This window comes from Carcharodon carcharias, chromosome 16 (assembly GCF_017639515.1).
Source record: "Carcharodon carcharias isolate sCarCar2 chromosome 16, sCarCar2.pri, whole genome shotgun sequence".
Taxonomy (NCBI): Eukaryota; Metazoa; Chordata; class Chondrichthyes; order Lamniformes; family Lamnidae; genus Carcharodon; species Carcharodon carcharias.
This window is the reverse complement of record NC_054482.1, coordinates 88,384,630-88,403,848: the sequence shown is the minus strand read 5'-3', so window position 1 is coordinate 88,403,848 and position 19,219 is coordinate 88,384,630. Positions and strand designations below refer to the sequence as shown.

Sequence of the window (19,219 nt, the reverse complement as noted above, 5' to 3'; positions counted from 1 at the left end):
AAAGATCTTTTCAATTGATGGACAACACATTTTTTTTTAAAAAACAGATCTATTGTGGGTACAAGAAATATGAAAACAGATGCATCAGCAGAGAGGCCGCTGTCCCCCACAGCTGCCTAAAAGAGACAGAAAGCCGAGGAGTGGTAATGTACAATGGGGCCCAGCATAGTCCATTGAAGTGCTGAAATGTCGACTACTATTCATCATTCTCCATAAGCTCTATTCCTGTTTCCTGTCACAAAGAAGTATCAGGTACGTTCCAGGGAGAGAAAATCAAATGCAAAGTTAATGTAAACTGCTCTTGCACATCATAGTGATCACCTTGAGAGCATCTGACTCCTGGGTGCTCCAACCAATTAGCACAATTGAGTGTGATGCTGACCTGTATGAGTGTATTTCAGATGAAGTATTTAAAGGGGTACTGAAATTCTCAAACCCAGAGGATTTTAGATGCTCAGCGGCTAAACATATTCAAGATAGAGATCTCTACATTTTTGGATACTTAGGGAATTTAGGGATTGGGAGTAGTGCAGTTAGGTGGTATTGAGGTAGATCATCCATGTTCGTGGTGAATAGTGGAGCAGGCTCATAGGGCTGAATGGCCACTTCTATTCCTGTTTCTTATGTTCCTATGAGCTCTGATAGGATGAAAGTTGAAAAATTATTCAAGTGTTTCAACAGGGCGAGGAATTGCAGCAATGGGTTCACATCATGGCAAGATGGCACTTCACTTCACTGATGCCTCCCTAGAGCTGATGCAGTTAGCTGTAAGGGCCCACAGGGGGATGCTGTTCCCGGCCAACAGGCAGAAGAAGCCTGCTACAGAAAATAGAAAGGCATGGCAGGACATTGCTGAGGTGGTTAGCAGCAGGAGTATGGTGCCCTACTCCTGGCAAATGAAGTTTAATGACCTTGTCAGATCAGAAAAAGGAAATGACATTGCTCACTCTGCCTTCCCAAATCTTCTCCTGCACTCCATTCCTCATACAAACTTACCTTCAGGTGCACCCATCCCTCCCTTTGAGGCATCTCCTCACATCGCAACCTGACCAGTCACTAGTGAAATGCACCCTTAACTTAATGCAATGTCACATCCATCTATCAGTGACCTTTCACAAATATTGTCCCTCCATCCACCCAACACATTCCATTTTTCACACTCATAGGCTTGTCTCTCCCATCTTGCCATAGAAGCAAGCACAGAACACCTGGGAGATGCAGAGAACTGAAGGTGGACCTCCAGCTATTTCCACATCAACAGCTGCTGAGGCGATGGCACTGCATAGGCCAGTCTGGCCATTAGAGATGGGGGTGGTGGGGGAGGACGACTCCCAGCTACCTGGTGACAGAATTCAATGTCAAACAGCCACATGGCACACTACACTCACCCCGGATGTCAGTTGTCAGTGAAATATGATCTCGTGCAGATTGATGCCTCAACACCTTGTTTTGACCATTCTAAATCACGTCTTCGCCTATATACGAATCAAGGGTCCCACAAGAGAAGCACGAATCTCCTCATAGAAGATCAACCACTCTGAGGATGCACCTGCAGAGGACTCAGACACACTGTCTACCAGCTCAGGTACACACACCACAATTAGACTGGCAAGATAGGCAGTTGGGTTTTCACATGGAATTTCTCAGTTCACAAGTGAGCAAGAGCAAGTGGTGGAGATGGAGCATGCAGTAATGAACCCCATCGAAGGGAGCAGGATATTCCATGCGCTGCTCAGCTAGACGTAGATCTGAGGGCCGTCGACATGGAGGATAACTCTGGGAGCAGTAGCAGAGAATATGTCAGGTTCTGTTACCCTTCCAAGCCTCACTGTAAATGACTGGAAACAGAATGGTAGAGTCTCTCTCTAATATGAGTACCACGATGTCACAGGCCTTCACAATGATATCTATGTCCATGGAAAGAGTGGCCATTTGCACAGAGCATCAGGTGCTGGAGGCAATCGAGTTCATGCTGGGCCTTCACCTATAACCTGTACACTCAGAATGCCACCTTAAGATGAAAACCAAGCCTTGGCCATTCAGCAAACTGTTCTCCAGCTCATTGTTATATGCGATGTGGGGATGGGACATGAGGCAGAAGTGGGGACTCTGCTCAAAGTACTCCCACTTCTCGCCCATCATCCCCCACTCCCATTCTGCCTTCTGACCTGATGGCAGAGTTTGTCCTTGTATAGGTGTGGTGGGGGTTTGGTGGGGGGGGGTGGGGGCAGACTTTGGTGAGGCAGGCTCCAAAACCCAGAGACCCATTAGACAAGAGCATCTGAGCAGTCAGATCAGGGATATGAACAGCCTGCTTCTACCTCTGCTGAAACCAGCAGTAGCACCATGCAAAAATTGTTAAAAAAAGAGTAAAGAATTGTAGTTGCACAATGGTGTGTGTATATTGATGTTTAACACAATGTTAGATTAAGTTCCTGCATGTTTCCGTAAAATTAAAATTATTTGTTTGCACCATGTTGTCCATTTTTACCTGCTGCCTGGCAAATGGCCTTCTCACTTGTAGTGAGACAAAAATTAAGGATGAGTAATGGGTGACAGTGACAGGGTTGCTCCATTGATTGTGGGGCTGCTACATGTTTGGGGGTTGGGAGGATGGGGGGGGTCCCAAGGGTGTTCAGAATTTGGATGCAAGGTGGGTGTACTGTTTGCATCTAACTAAATCATGCCAGAATTAGGACATCCATGTGCCATGATGGTGCCCTTACACATCAAAGTTTCTCTACCACCTCCTCTGAAGTCAGTGTACTCAGCACCCTCTGCAGCTTCAGTCTTCCTCACTGCTGTGCTATGTTGTGCAAAGGGCAGCAAATGCTATTATTCTGCATACCCAGGTTGTTGCATAACAAAGAGTGCTCCCAGATCTGTCCAGGCACCTAAAGTGCATCTTCAGCATCCTGAGTGCATGTTTGCTGACAGCTCTTGTGGTCAGCTGGCTTCGACTGTTTCTCTCTCCTGGCTCTCCTCTACTATCTGTCTGTGCTCCTTAAAAGTGTCATCAGCCAGGTCTTCAGTAGGTAGCCCCCGTCTCTGAGGAGCCAGCTCTTAGCTCTGCTTTGAGGTGTGAAGAACTCAGGAAGGACAAAAGCATCATGGCAGCTCCCTGGGAATCTTACACAAACAGGCATGGTGATCTTGTGGTTGCACACACATTGCATTAATGGAATGGAAGCCCTTAGAGTTGACTAAGGCTCCAGGGTGATCTGGGAGAACTTTTGATTCCCACATGTGGAGTCGATGACTCCCTGGATCTGAGGGAAGCCAGTCAGAGCTGCAAATCCAAATGCTTGCTCATTCCGATAGGCCTCATCGGTTGCAAAATGCATATCATTCCAAACTATGCCAAACATGCATCTCTCAAGATGCATTTATAAGCAGTAGATGATGAGATTCTAAAAATATTATCTGTTGATTCCTTGAAGGAGCCAGCGGTGGTGAAATCAAGGGCAGTGGCACTTTTGACAGCTACTGCCAACAGACAGGAGATCTTCTTCCAGAAGGCTGAAAATGTCAATGACCACCTGGTGTGAAACACTAAGCCTCCTAAGGCTTCAGTGCTCGGACATATCCAGAAAGCTGATCCTTTTTTTATAAACCCTGTGAATGGGGTGTTGCCTTCAAGAGCTACACCTCTGTGTATTTCCCCTCTCTCCTGTGGAACGGAAGGTTGGTGAGGAAAATGCTGCAGCTGAAGCTACTCCTGCTGCTTATCTTGGTCCTCATCAAAGGCTCAAAGTAAAACAGAATATGTGGCACCCGTTCTGAACTAATATTTGCCAGCTGGAAAGTGTAGATCAGGTGCACAACACTCCAAGATAGTGAATTGACCACCACAAAGTATTGCACATCACCTCCAAAGTAACAAAAGTACATTTTCAGAACAAGCCCTGTGAACAAATGCCTTTCAATGCAATGTCAGAGTACTTATCGAATTTGCTCAGCCCCCTTAATTCCTGCTGTTGTCCCGCCTTGTGTTTACCGGCCAAGTTCCAGAAGGCCAGAGAAACCCTTGCCCTCAGAATTATATTTGATAAGCATAGTTAAAACAGCTGCTAATTGTTTTTAAAATGTTATCATTAGTAACCCACCTCCCCCGCAGTGGCTCCAGACGCACAGCAACAGTGAAGTAGAAGGTGGAAGTCAGCAGGCTGCTGTCGACCTCCTGACACACTGACAAATTCAGCCCACTTAACCAGCAAAACACTCCCAAATTCAATCACTTCTTTTAGGTTAAAACAACTCCCACCACCCCCCCTCCAACACCCCCACACACACACGCCCCCTCCCCACCACCCCTGCACCACGCGCACACCCCCACCCCCAACCCCCACAGCCCCCACCCTTTACCATTGTAGTTCAAACCTCAAGAGGTTGCAAGGTCTGGGTGATGAAAGGATTATTAGGAAATCACCCATGTTAATGTGAAGGAAAAATAATTGCTGCATTCTTACCTCAATCTTTTTCCAGTTGGTTTGAAGCCACAGATTCCACAAAATGCAGCTGGCACCCGGATGCTGCCACCGATATCACTTCCAATGCCAAGAATGGAACCACCAGCTGCGATCAGGGCCCCCTCTCCTCCAGATGACCCACCTGGCGTGCGCTTGTTATCATGTGGGTTGACAGTTTCCCCAAATATAGGGTTACTGCACTCATAGCTTAAGCAAAGAACAAATCATTATTCATATTATGAATTCTTTTATATTTCTCTGCCTTTCCTACCTTTTGATTTCTTACAACAGTTAATATTCCACAGATGAGAAGTTCAGCTCTTTTCTAGACTCATGCCAATGTTAATCAATAATCAGGGCAAGGAGATGATTTTGCTCCCTCCAAGGAAGCAGCAAGCCTGTCTGACTCATACCTTGACAGCATAGGTTTAAAAGATAATCTGCTTGGCTGAGAGTCCAGACTCTTATAAAAAGATTATGTGAGTGGTTTCTTAACACAGGCAGAGTGAACTATTGACTTTGCTTGATTGACATCTCTATGTGGTTATAATATGTTATTTTTCATGATCTCTTTTGTCAATGTCTCAATGTTTATTTGCACAAGATTAAGAGGTGTCAAACGCTTAGAGTAGCTGTTATTGATACTTTAATGGTCTGTTTGATTGACACTTGTATAGGGTTGTATGAACATCAGTTGTCTTTTCCAAAAAATTATGAGTCACTTTTTTTTTCTAAGCAGTTTCACACATTCAGTTGTTACTATAGAATTCATTGATTCTGTAGACAGTGTATACTGGACATTGAAGGGCCATGAGTTGGCATAGGGCTACAAGGGGCCATGAGGATTGGTGGTGGGCATGAGTGACATTGAGTTCATATGGAGGCATGGAGGTAGCATGGGGAGTGGGTGGAGGGTGATGGGATGGGAGGCTAGAGAACCTAACATGTAACCTAACTGGGACAAAGTGCAAGAGAACCAACTTGGCACTCTTAACACAGCATGGCTGCCTCCGATCTGCTTCCAGGGGCAACAAGCCAAATCCCACACCTACACTCACGACCCCAGAGCAAAGATCACACCATTTGGGGCAGTTTCTACTGAGGAAGGTGTGGTGAACCATGACATTTTTCAACTCGAGCTACTCACATTGGGACCGAAAATCCAGTCCTCCATCTTGCTCCAGATTCCCCCAAAAGTTGTTTGTTCATGTGTACGTGTGAGTTTTGTAGATGCACAAAGTGGCAAGCAAAGACCAATGCAGTGTGAGGTAATGGATGTTGGATGGGGTAAATGAAGGTGAAAGGAAGAAGAGTGGCATTGAGCTAGGGAAATACATGTCAATGAAGAGGAAAGGAAATATGAGGAATAGGAAAATGCCAGCATGAATTCTTTGGAAAGTGAATACTAGATGGAGACGCAGTAATTGTTATGAATGCAAGGTCTTATAAGATGTTTATGGCCTGGATCTTCCGAGAAGCGGCAATCATTGCCCACTCAAACTTTCTACCCGACCTTGCGCTGCTCCGCCAGGTCTTTTGAGCCTGGCATTCCAGAAACGCGGAAGCAGTGTCCTTCGGAGAGCTCTATCACAGCAAAGTGGAGTCAGGGGCAGCACCATCTGCCATGTCGTGAGTTTAAATGTCTAGTCTCAATGTTAGTGATTGGATGAATGTAAAATGAATGGGTGGGTGAGTGCACACAAGAAATAGGAGCAGGAGTAGGTCATTCAGCCCTTAGAGCCCACTCTGCCATTCAATAAGATCATGGCTGATCTTCTACTTCAATACCATTTTCCTGCACTATCCCTGTATCCCCTGACGTTTTTAAATATGTTGAAATATATCGATCTCAGTCTTGAACATGCTCAACAACTAAGCCTTCACAGCCTTCTGGGGCAGAGAATTCCAAAGATTGACCACTCTGAGTGAAGAAATTCTTCCTCATCCGAGTCTTAAACAACCTGCCCCTTATTCTGATACTGTGTATCCCCCGGTTCTAGACACCCCAGCCAGGGGAAACATCCTTCCTGCATCTACTCTGTCACGCCCTGTAAGAATTTTGCATGTTTGAATGAGATCACCTCTCATTCTTCAAAATGCCAGACAGTGGACGAATGAGTGAATGGGTAGGGTTATAGAGTGGGTGAGGTAGTGGGTAAGTGGGTAGGGTGGCAAGGGAGTGAGTGGGTAGTCAGACCTGGAGGGGTAGTCAGATAAGGAGCTAGTCAGGTTTGGTCAGATCGGTAGTCAGGTGGTTGGTGGAGTAGTCGGGAGGGATAGTCAGGTTGGATCGGGGTTTCATTGGAGGGTTGAGGGGTTCATTAGGGAGTCAGTGTGAGTGATTGGAGGGGTCAGTTCTGTGGTTTCCCAGGAGTTAGACTGGGTTTTTACTGCCTAGCATTTCCTAGGTAACTATCCAAGTAAGTACATTGGAACTGTCCGACGAAGTCTTCAACTAACTCAGGGTCCAAGACATTGGTAGAGGATCCTGGGGAGCAGCAGAATTGCCCATCAGAAGTTCAAACCTCCTGGGCAATTCGCACAGAGGTCAGACAATCCAAAGACAGGAAGATTTGAGCCAATGTTTTGGACTGTCTCTTTAATTCAAGGTAAAATGGAGTATTGAAAAGAGTCATGTGATCTGTTTTGAGTTCCACCCAACAAAAACCCTGTGTTGCTTGGTTACCATGGAGGCCAGGAGCTCAGCTTGATACTTGCTGTGCAAAATTGTTCACACTGAAAATAAAGGAAGGAGCAGCTGGGCAGACTGTGGATAAACTTTCTGTCTCAGATTTTTTTGGGCATGTCTCACAGAGACAAAGACTGCAGCTAGTGTGGTCAGCAGAGAGGAGAAGGCTTCAAGCTACCAGACAGAACACGGGAGGGGAGGACAATCTCTGGTCAAAGAGACACATCACATGGCAATCTAAAGACTCTGCCCTGGTGTGGCTGGGAGAAGAAATCACCAGAGGTGCCTCACTACTGAAAGTCGATTCAAGAATTCTCAGGAGACTTAGGTGGAAGACCTTTCACGTTTAACAGATGTTATGACTCTGCAAAACAGGGAGACATTAACCTTTTTGAAGTGACTATGGGCTGTTTTCTATAAAGACTAATCCTGTGGACAGGGTGCTGTAAACAGAGGGTCATTGGTCTGTGGAATTCTCTTCCCCAGAGAGCAATGGAGGCAGGGTCACTGAATATTTTTAAGGCTGAAATAGAAAGATTCTTGATTGACAACGGAATCAAAGGGTATAGGGGATGGACAGGAAAGTTGGTTTGAGGCCACAATCAAGTCAGCCATGATTTTATCAAATGGCAGGATAGGCTCAAGGGGCTAAATGGCCTACTCTTGCTCCTAATTCGTAAGTTCTCATATGCACGTGGGGTTATCGGTCATGTTAAGGTATTAATAAGAGTTACCTTTTGTTTGGAATATTAGTTGCCGACTTGGTAATGTTGGGTTATTGTTGCTCTTGGGTTTTTTTTGTTACAGTGAAAGTCTTAAAACTCAAAATCTTGTTGTGCAATTCCTTTAAGATGGTCACTGGGAATTAAAATCTCATGTTTAAAGTTAGATATTGGTCTCTATGCAGATCGTAACAAGATACAATTGTAGCCTAACTCAAGGCAAATTCATGCCCTACTTCCCTCCCATGAAGGGTTACAGAAAAACTAAATTGCTAAAGCAGGATCAAGATATTAATGGAAATTTGGAGAGTCATTGTAATAAAACAAGAACTTAATTTATTCAGTCACCTTAAAGTCATGACTTTACTCCTAAGCGTTTATTTAAAGCCGTTTTTTAAGTTTCACTTTGTTTTCTAAGTTTTAATATGTTTGAAGCTTTAATGAGGTTTTCAGACTGTTGTAAGTTTTTTTTTATGTATGCCTGTCCCTGAGACACTGGTTGTGTAGGCAGATTCAGAACTGAACATAAAAATTTCACAGTGAAATAAAACTGCATTGTGCAGCCCCACTACACCGCACACACTTTTTTTACATGTGACATTTTACTTCTTGCAGCCAAGTCGCTTGATAATTATTTTCATTTTTCCAATTATTTGTTATATATTTGCACAAGCAAGTAGAATTTTGATTGCTCCACATTGATCACAACATAGTTCAAACTGTGCTAAAACATGTCAATAGGTATTAAAGTGTTAGTTTGGATTGTTGTACTATGCTTCTTGTTGAATCTTGGCTGAATGAGATTCCTCTTACACAGTGTGTGACTTCGACATAGGCTGTATTGTTTTTCTTAAAATTATTTAAAACTATTTACAACCAAGGCCTCATGGTATGTAATATTACTCTCTCTACACAGACTATTCTGTGTTCTGCTCCCGTGGAGACTCTTGGTCATATCTGATCTGATGTCATGCTTATATTATCATTGTCTAATTAACACAAACATTAACTCTTTATTCTACAGGTGTCAGCGGCCTCTAACTGCAACTCAACAGTATATTACCTTAGCATGGACTGAGGGACATTAGTTTTCACAAAAGGAACAGCTCCTTGTTTCTTCAGCACTTGGACCAAGACACTGTCCTCCATTGCAGGCTGCTGTAAGAAATTCCTAAGTCCACAAGTTGAATCATGACCCTGTTTTAAAAAATAAAAATGTTTTTTTGACAAAGAATATCCTATTTTACTTATGTGATAGCAGAAACCACTAAAAATCATGACTGAAAACAAGGATAATTTTTGCTCCCTTACTCACCTAGCCTGGGCAGAGATGTGGTGAAGCACATTTGAAATGTACTCTGCTTAAGGAGATGTGAATCTGTCAGGATTTTCAGATTTTTAGCATTTGCGCAATATGCCCAAGGCACAGACAAGAAAATTAGGAGGGAAGTCCCAATAGGTCCTTCTCATCTCACTTCGAGCTGCCCCAAGCTTATGTCTGGTCTATGCACAAACATTTTGCTCACCCACCTTGAAGGATCCCCAAGAAATCCCCAAACAATATAAAGGGGAAAGGACCTAGCCATGGGGAACTCTGCCCCTGGAATATCAGGTCCATTAAGATCCAATTGTTCAGTCATCAAAATCATTGGAATTGTCACTGAACACCCACCAGGATGCAAATCACATCCACATCAGTGGGAGCACATCTCAAGGGAAGGAACAAACATAACTCTTCTCATCTGTCCACAATATACCTTTCTCTCATGGAACCATTAGATCATTCAAATCACAGACATCGAACTTTCAAAAACTGATCTTGAAACAGAGGTGGGTGGAGGGGTGGGGGGTATGAAAATCTGTTCCCATTCAAAATGGGCATGCAGGAGGCAACTGCATGCATCTGAATGGATAGCCTGTGGTGCACCTAACACTGGGGCCTTCGAACCATGTCTCCAGACTGCTCACCAGAGAAGAGACCTCTCAGATCAGGTCATTCCATCACCACCACCAGCCCTCAGCTAGTACCCGAAAGAAGACTGAGAAAGGGGTACGACCAAGAGTGAAGGAAGTGATGGCCGGGATCAGGGTGGGTGATATTGCTGATGCAGGGTGGTGGATGGGGTTAGGATTGAGGTCGACAACTTCAAGGAGAAAAGCAGTGGCCCACAGTTTTATTGTTGATGTTGGGAAAAGCATCCTGGCTCCTCTTGGTCTGAAGTATTTCAACAAAAATCACCTTTTTGGAGTCAGCCTGCAATGGTGCCTTTATGTTATGCTGATAAGACCACATGTAGACCAGTCCAAAATATTACACACTTAAATGCACTTTTCTTGCCTGTAAGACAGGCAAATTCTGTACAAATTTCTAGGCTATTTTGTTTCTATACGTGAGGACCAGACCTCACCTCCCGAGTGAATCTTCACACCCTGTGAACTCCACTAGCTCCATTCAGGGCCTCGCCAAATTAGTACCTCATTATTTTGTGGGGCGTGACAGGCCCAACCCATCATCTTGCCATCTCATTCTCCAGCTATTTGGAGTTTTGAATTTTATATTAAGTTGCATAATGAGTGACTAGCAGATTAGTTAGAAGACAGCAGAGTATTGTTATTAGAAAGGTTCAAAATGCATAAATTAGTCTGCTTATGATGTATGATTTAATCTAGGAATAAAAAGGGTTTAGCCAAGAGAGATGATAGATTAACTGCATAGAGACACAAATCAAACAAAACTTGCAAATCAATGAAAGCAACCACTGAGCCAGAATTTGCCTATTTAATATTATGGCAGAACACTATGTTTGTCTCATTATAAAGGTCAGGTCAGGCTCCACATGTATGCTGATGACACCCAGCTCTAATTCATTTCAACCCTCAAATGTCTCACTGCTTGCTCAGCATCCAGTACTGAACTAGTTATTGGGAAGACCCATGCCATTGTCTTTGGTCTCCACCACTAACTCCCTTCCTTAGTCATCGACTCCATCCCTCAGATAAAGGCAAAGTACTGCGGATGCTGGAAATCTGAAACAAAAACAAAAAAAAAGCCGGAAAAGCACAGCGGGTCTGAAAGCGTCTGTGCTCTGAAGAAGAATTAACTCTTCTTCAGAGAACAGATGCTGTCGGACCTGCTGTTTTTTTCCAGCATTTTTTTGTTTTTGACTCCATCCCTCACCTTGCCTGAGGCTGAGTCTTGGTGTCCAATTTGAAATGAGCTTCCAACCACATGCTCACACCCTTAACAATACCTGCTACTTCCACCTCTGTACTAATATCGTCCGACTCTGCTCTGGCCTCAGACTATTTGCTATTGAAACCCCTGTTCATGCCTTTGTTACTTCTAGACTTGACTCTTCCAACACTCTGCTGCTGGACCTCCCATCATCCACTTTACATAAACTTGAGTTCATCGAAAACTCATCCGTTGCCCATGTCCTTATAAACACATCACCCCTGTGCTCACTCACCTATATTGGCTTCCAGTTTGGTGATGCTTCAATTTTAAAAGTTCTCATTCTTGATTTCAAGTTCCCCCCTCTATATTTATGTAACCTGCTCCGGCCATACATGTATTCAATATCTCTGCACTCCTCCAATTCTGACCTCTTATGCATCCCCAGTTTTAATTCCGCCACCACTGGTTTGGCTCTACCTTCTGAAATTTCCACCCCAAAGCTCTTTGTCTCTCCACTTCCTCCTATAACACCTTCCTCTTTGTCCATCTATCCTAATGTCTCCTTATGTGGCTCATTGTCAAATTTTCCAATAAAGTGCCTTGGAAAGTTTTATTATTGGGATAGGTTACGTAAATGAAAGTTCTTGTTAAAAAAAAAATTCTTCTCAAAGTGATTGTCATTAGATTTAATAGCACTTCCTCACCTACTATTATTAGAAATAGACTAACTCACCATTTCCTGCAAAGTCTTATGTTCTCAACTCAACCAAAGTTAACTTTTTTCTGATCCCTTCTCTCCCCACCCAATTTCATCACTCTTAGCGGCCAGCTCCACCACCATTCCATCTTTACCACTCTCCCAACATACTTTCACACCAAGTTATTTCCTCCATTTGTTGAACCTCTACCTTGTAGTTAACATTATCCTTAATGCTGACAGGGATTCCATGTAGAAGTCCTTTCTTTTTCCCACGGAGCTCCTGAAGCTGTGTTTGACATTCTGGAAGAAAATCTGTGAGGCAGTTCAGCTGCTTGGTGACTTCCAGGGCCTTCAAAAGAAAAAAAGTGTGCAAATCTAGCATGACAAAGCAACTATAAAACCTTTTCTTTCTTTTTCTACTTGCTCATAGGATAGGGGTGTCACTGGCATATTTAGCATTTATTGTCCATCCCTAATTGCCCTTGAGAAGGTGGTGGTGAGCTGTCTTCTTGAACCCCTGCAGTCCATGTGGTATAGGTGCATGCACAGGACTATTCAGAAGGAAGTTCAAGGATTTTGCCCCAGCAATAGTGCACGAACGGCAATATAGTTCAAGTCAGGATTGCATGTGGCTTGGAAGGGAACTTGCAGGTGGTGGTGTTCCAATGCATCTATTGCGCTTGTTCTTCTAGGCGGTGGAGGTTGCAAATTTGAAAGGTGCTGTCAAAGGAGGCTTGACAAGTTGCTGCAGTGCATCTTGTCGATGGTGCACGCTGCTGCCACTATGCATTGGTGGTGGAGGGAGTGAATGTTTAATGGATGGGGTACCGATCAAATAGACTGTCTTGTCCTTGATGGTGTCAAGGTCCTTGAGTGTTGTTGGAGCTGTACTCATCCAGGTAAGTGGAGAATACAAAACAATATATTCCTGTCCCAACTGAGATCGACTTATTCAGAGCATATTGAGGAGAGAACCTGGAACCTTGCTGAATGACATGATTCAGCTGTGTCCCCAGCTACCCTGGCTACTGCACAGGGCTACACGAAGCTACTGAGCCATTGGGGGAGGGGCTATGGAAATTAAATATAGTCAAACCAGCTTATTTTTCAGGCACAGAATGTATAAGACCATCTCTGAAGTTAAATAAAGCACAGATATTATAGCATTAAAATTAAATGCTGACATAGGAAAATGGAAAACCTTGAGAAAAATAAATGACTGCTACATCCAACACGCACATTTTTTTTGTTTTTTGATACAGATCACAACATCTTTAAAACCTGTTCACCAACAGCGTGGGAGATGAGTACTCCAGAACTTAAGGCTCAGTGTGTCATGAATACTGTACTAAATAGGATCTCTAACCATGTCGTTGCAAAGCAAGTAATTTAAAATGGCATTTTCATACCTTCTCCATGTAAGCATGCAACACAACATCAGGAGAAAGAGAATCTTCCTGCAATTGTTCATGCAGCTTCAGGAGGGATAGAGATAGAATAGATTCAGTGTCTCCAGATCTGCCCTAAGAAGAGAGAGAGTTTTAGTTAATTTTGAATAAAAGTATCAGAATGCAACATGAAACATTATATATATCACTGTTCACGTAATGCAAATTCATTGCTACATTAAATAAAGAATTTGCTTGAAAAGTATGACGAGGTCCCAGGTTCAATTCCTGGCCTGTGCTGAATTATCTCATCTCAATTAGGATGCTTTACTTGAAAATGTAAAACTGGGAAGAGTGTCCTCTGCAGTCATTGTGAGGCAGCCTGGGAAGAGTGTCCTCTGCAGTCACCGTGAGGCAGCCTGGGAAGAGTGTCCTCTGCAGTCACCGTGAGGCAGCCTGGGAAGAGTGTCCTCTGCAGTCACCGTGAGGCAGCCTGGGAAGAGTGTCCTCTGCAGTCACCGTGAGGCAGCCTGGGAAGAGTGTCCTCTGCAGTCACCGTGAGGCAGCCTGGGACGAGTGTCCTCTGCAGTCACCGTGAGGCAGCCTGGGACGAGTGTCCTCTGCAGTCACCGTGAGGCAGCCTGGGAAGAGTGTCCTCTGCAGTCACCGTGAGGCAGCCTGGGAAGAGTGTCCTCTGCAGTCACCGTGAGGCAGCCTGGGAAGAGTGTCCTCTGCAGTCACCGTGAGGCAGCCTGGGAAGAGTGTCCTCTGCAGTCACCGTGAGGCAGCCTGGGAAGAGTGTCCTCTGCAGTCACCGTGAGGCAGCCTGGGAAGAGTGTCCTCTGCAGTCACCGTGAAGCAGCCTGGGAAGAGTGTCCTCTGCAGTCACCGTGAAGCAGCCTGGGAAGAGTGTCCTCTGCAGTCACCGTGAGGCAGCCTGGGAAGAGTGTCCTCTGCAGTCACCGTGAGGCAGCCTGGGAAGAGTGTCCTCTGCAGTCACCGTGAGGCAGCCTGGGAAGAGTGTCCTCTGCAGTCACCGTGAGGCAGCCTGGGAAGAGTGTCCTCTGCAGTCACAGTGAGGCAGCCTGGGAAGAGTGTCCTCTGCAGTCACCGTGAAGCAGCCTGGGAAGAGTGTCCTCTGCAGTCACTGTCGCCGAGTGCAAAAAAAACAAAGAGTGACATCACAGGAAAACCTTAAGTTCATTGGTTGGTAAGTAACTGCTAGTTTGAACTACCTATTCTAAGTTGATTTCAGATTAGAGGTGACTACTGGGGCCCAGGATCAGAGGTCTAACATTTCAGCTTCAACTCAGCAGAGAGAGCGAGTTCCAGTTGATTTTAAAAAGCGTATTTTGAATCTCTATTCTAACTTGCTTTCAGATTAAAGGTAAATAGGAGAAATATTTTACAGATTGATAAATTAAAGACCAGTAGGAAATTTAAAAACAAATTGGAAAAACTAATTAAATAAAATAGAGATGCAGGGCCAGGCAATGTGTTGTAGCTGCATGATGTGGGAGCAGGTGGACCCCATTGTGACCACATCTGTAGCAAATGTTGGTTGCTCGAGGAACTCCAGCTCAGATTTGATGAGCTGGAGTCTGAGCTTCGGACACTGTAACACTTCAGGGAGGGTGAGAGTTACCTGGGCGCTGTGTTTCAGGAGACAGTCACACCACTTAGATTAACTACCTTAAATTCGGCCATTGGTCAGGGACACGAGGGTGTAACTATGAGTGAAGCAAGTAGAGGGATCCAGGAAGTAGCACTGCAGGAGCCTCAGGCCTTGACCTTATCCAACAGGTTCGATGTTCTTGCTCTCTGTGTGGACGAGAGCGGGGACTGTAGGGGGGGAATGAGCAAACTGACTATAACGCTGTGGTACAGGGAGCCATTCAAGTGGGGGGAGAAAAGAGAAATGTTGTTGTAATTGGGGATAGTATAGTTAGGGGAATAGATACTATTCTCTGCAGCCAGGATCGAGAGTCTCGAAGGCTGTGTTGCCTACCTGGTGCCAGGGTTAAGGATATCTCATCTGGGTTGCAGAGGAACTTGGAGTGGGAGGGGAAAGATCCAGTTGTCGTGGTCCACGTAGGTACCATTAATATAGGTAGAATGAGGAAAGAGGTTCTGCTGAGGGAATACGAGCAGCTACGGGCTAAATTAAAAAGCAGAACCAAAAAGCTAATAATCTCTGGATTACTACCTGAGCCACGAGCTGATTGGCACAGGGTCAATAAGATTAAAGAGGTAAATGCGTGGTTCAAAGAATGGTGTGAGAGAAATGGCTTTGAATTCATGGGACATTGGCACCAGTACTGAGGAAAGAGGGAGCCATTCCATTCGGATGGGCTCCACTTGAATCATGCTGGGACCAGTGTCCTGGTGAATCACATAACTAGGGTTCTAGATAGGGCTTTGAACTAAATAGTGGTGGGGAGGGTTCAGTTGCATGGAAATATAAAATATCAAAGTTTAAGGAAAGGGTAAGAGTGCAGGTTAATGACGAGGCTGATTGTTACCAAAAAGTGAAAGGAAGGGACAGAGTATGTGAATGCCATATTGCACCAAAGAATCATTTAGGAGTAGGGAAAATTGACAGTAGAGCAAACTTAAAGACTTTGTATCTGAATGCGTGTATCTAACTAATGAGTTAACAGCGCTAATAGAGATAAATAAGTATGATTTTGTGTCGATTACTGAGACGTGTTACAGGGAGAACAGGTTTGGGAGTTGAATATCCAAGGGAACTCAATGTTTCAGAAGGATAGGCAGGAAGGAAAAGAAGGTGGTGTAGCTTTGTTAGTAAAGGAAGAGATCAGTGCTATAGTGAGGAATGATATAGGCACTAGAGGGCAAGACGTAGAGTCAGTCTGGGTAAAAATAAGAAATAGCAAGGGAAAGAAGTCCCTAGTGGGAGTAATCTATAGGTCCCCAAACATTAGTTCAGCAGTAGGGCACGGGATAATCCAGGAAATACTGGGAGCATGTAAGAAAGGCACGGCAATAATTATGGGTGATTTTAATATGCATATAGACTGGATTCATCAAATTGGCAAGGGTAACCTCGAGGGGGAGTTCATAGAGTGTATTAGAGATTGTTTCTTGGAGCAATATATTGTGGAACCAACCAGGGAGCAGGCTATTCTTGATTTGGTTTGTGTAATGAGATGGGATTAATTAATGATCCGAGTAAAGGATCCTCTAGGGAAGAGTGATCATAGCATTCCAGAATTTCAAGTTCAGCTTGGGAGCAAGAAACTTGAGTCCCACACTAGTATTCTGGAGTTAAACAAAGGTACCTACATAGGCATGAGGGCAGATTTGGCCCTAGTGGACTAGCAGGAAGACTACGTTGATGAACAGTGACAGATATTTAAGGAGATATTCAATTCCTCTCAGTTAAAATATATTCCAAAGAGGAAGAAAGATGGTAAGAGGGGGAAAAGCATCAATGGCTAAGCAAGGAAGTTGAAGATAACTTAAAGGCAAAAACTAAGGCATACCAAATTGCAAAGGTCAGTGGCAGATTGGAAGATTGGGAAACTTTTAAAGATCAACAAAGGGTTACTAAAAAAATAAAAAGAGCAAAGGTAATTTATGAAAGAAAACTAGCGCAAAATGTAAAAACTGATAGCAAAAGCTATCAGTTACATGTATATAAAAGGAAAGAGAGTAGCTAAAGTGAAAGTTGGTCCCTTGGAGATGAGACTGGGGACTTAATAGTGGGGAACGCAGCAATGGCAGAGACGGTTAATCAATATTTTGCCTCAGTTTTCATGGTGGAGGACACTAGTACAAACCCAATAGTAACAGGTAGTGTAGAGGCAGTAGAGTGGGAAGAACTTAGAACAATCACAATCACTACAAGAAAAAGTACTGAGCAAACTATTGGGATTAAAGGGTGACAAATCCCCAGGATCTGATAGCCTAAATCCCAGGCTCTTAAAGGAAGTGGCAACGGAGATAGTTGATGCTTTGATGATATTCCAAAATTCCCTGGATTCTGGGAAGATTCTATGGATTGGAAAAATGCAAATATAACACCCTTATTCAAAAAGGAGGGGAGGCAGAAAGAAAGAAACTATAGACCAGTTAGTTTAACGTCTGTCATTGGGAAATTGTTGGAATCCATTATTGAGGAAGTAGTAAGGGGACATTTGGAAAGTCAAAAAGGAATCCATCAGAGTCAGTATGGTTTTTTTAAGAGTAGATCATGTTTGACTAATTTGCTAGGGTTCTTCGAAGATGTGACAAGCAAAATGGATAATGGGGATCCTGTAGATGTAGTATATCTGGACTTCCAGAAGGCCTTTGATAAGGTGCCGCACAAAAGATTAATACACAAGATCACACAGAGTTAGGGGTAATATATTAGCTTGGATAGAGGATTGGCTAACCAACAGAAAGCAGAGAGTCGGGATAAATGTGTCTTTTTCTGGATGGCAAGCTGGAGCTAGTGGGGTGCCACAGGGTTCGGTCCTTGGGCCCCAACTATTTACAATCTATATTAATGACTTAGATTCAGGGATAGAAGGTACTATAGCTAAATTTGCAGATGACACCAAAATAGGTGGGAAAATAAGTTGCAATGAAGAAATAAGAAATTTACAAATGGATATGGACAGGTTAAGTGAATGGGCCACAACTTGGCAGATGGAGTTTAACGTGGATAAGTGTGAGGTTATCCATTTTGGTCGGAAGAATAAAAAGGCAATTTATTATTTAAATGGAGAGAAATTTCAGAATGCTTCAGTGCAGAGGGATCTGGGTGTCCTCGTGCATGAATCGCTGAAAGCTAGTATGCAGGTGCAGCAGGTAATAAGGAAAGCAAATGGTATTTTGGCATTTATTGCTAAAGGAATAGAGTATAAAAATAGGGAAGTGTTGTTGCAACTGTACAAGGCATTGGTGAGACCGTCCCTGGAGTACTGTGCACAGTTTTGGTCCCCTTACTTGAGGAAGGATGTAGCTGCATTGGAGGCGGTTCAGAGGAGGTCACTAGATTGATTCCTGAGATACAGGGTTTGTCTTAATGAGGAGAGATTGAGCAGTTTAGGCCTATACTCGCTAGAGTTTAGAAGCATGAGAGGAAATCTAATTGAGGTATATAAAATGCTAAAGTGGATAGATAAAGTAGATGTGGAGCAAATGTTTCCCTTATGAGGCATTCTAGAATGAGAGGCCATAGTTTTAGGCTAAGGAGTGGTAGATTTAAATCAGACATGAGGAGGAATTATTTTTCTCAAAGGGTCGTGAATCTGTGGAATTCACTACCTCAGAGTGCAGTGGATGCTGAATGAATTTGAGGAGATTTTTAATTAGTAATGGGTTGAAAGGTTATGGGGAGAAGGCGGGCAATTGGAGTTGAGGCCAAAACGAGATCAGCCGTGATCGTATTGAATGGCAGGGCAGGCTCGAGGGGCAGAATTGCCTACTCCTGCTCCTAGTTCTTATGTAAGTTCTTATAGTACAATTAAATATATATCCATAGAGAGCCCCGAAGCTAGGGAAGAGGAAGATAAACAAACAAGCATACCAATTAGGAGAAGTAGGCCACTCGGCCCTTTGAGTCTGCTCCTCGACTTAATGAGATCATGGCTGATCAGATTGTAACCTGCCAAAGAATATTCTGCCTGTCGGGCGGGCGGAGCAGGAGTAGCCATGGACCCAATAGGTGCCTGTGATCGGGGCCGTGCTGCCATTTTGCGCGGACGGGTCAATTAAGGCCCGTCAGGTGCATTTCTGACTCCCACAAATAGCAGAATTGTGCAGGCTGCAGCGGGCGTGCAGATTGCCGGGTCCAATGGCGACCCGGCAATCTGTTTAAAAGGAAGGCCTGGCAGCCTCCTATAGGCTGCTCACAATGGCCACTTCCAGGTCTCACCGCAGGGGGTCAGCTGAGCAGGGCGCGCCGGAGGGAAGGACAGAGGAACAGGGCAGGCTGCAGGGTCTGCCACAGGAGCAGGGCAGGCTGCAGGGTAGGCCAGCGTGGGGCCAATGCGCCCCTCGCTTTTCTGATGACTGCCTTGCTGCCCTCCTCGAGGAGGTGGCACCATGGTGGGAGGTGTTG

The 19,219-nt window shown here is 44.3% G+C and overlaps 1 protein-coding gene across 1 annotated transcript in view; it reads right to left on the bottom strand.

Moving 5' to 3' along the window:
* Nucleotides 1-19,219, bottom strand: part of LOC121289418 (vitamin D3 hydroxylase-associated protein) — a 70,884-nt gene that overhangs the window by 43,666 nt on the left and 7,999 nt on the right. Inside the window, exons 2-5 of the mRNA XM_041208879.1 lie at nucleotides 13,168-13,281; nucleotides 11,967-12,107; nucleotides 8,944-9,077; nucleotides 4,470-4,676 (exon numbers count right to left, since the gene is read on the bottom strand). Coding sequence (XP_041064813.1) covers nucleotides 4,470-4,676; nucleotides 8,944-9,077; nucleotides 11,967-12,107; nucleotides 13,168-13,281 — 596 coding nt within the window. The remainder of the gene's footprint in view (nucleotides 1-4,469; nucleotides 4,677-8,943; nucleotides 9,078-11,966; nucleotides 12,108-13,167; nucleotides 13,282-19,219) is intronic.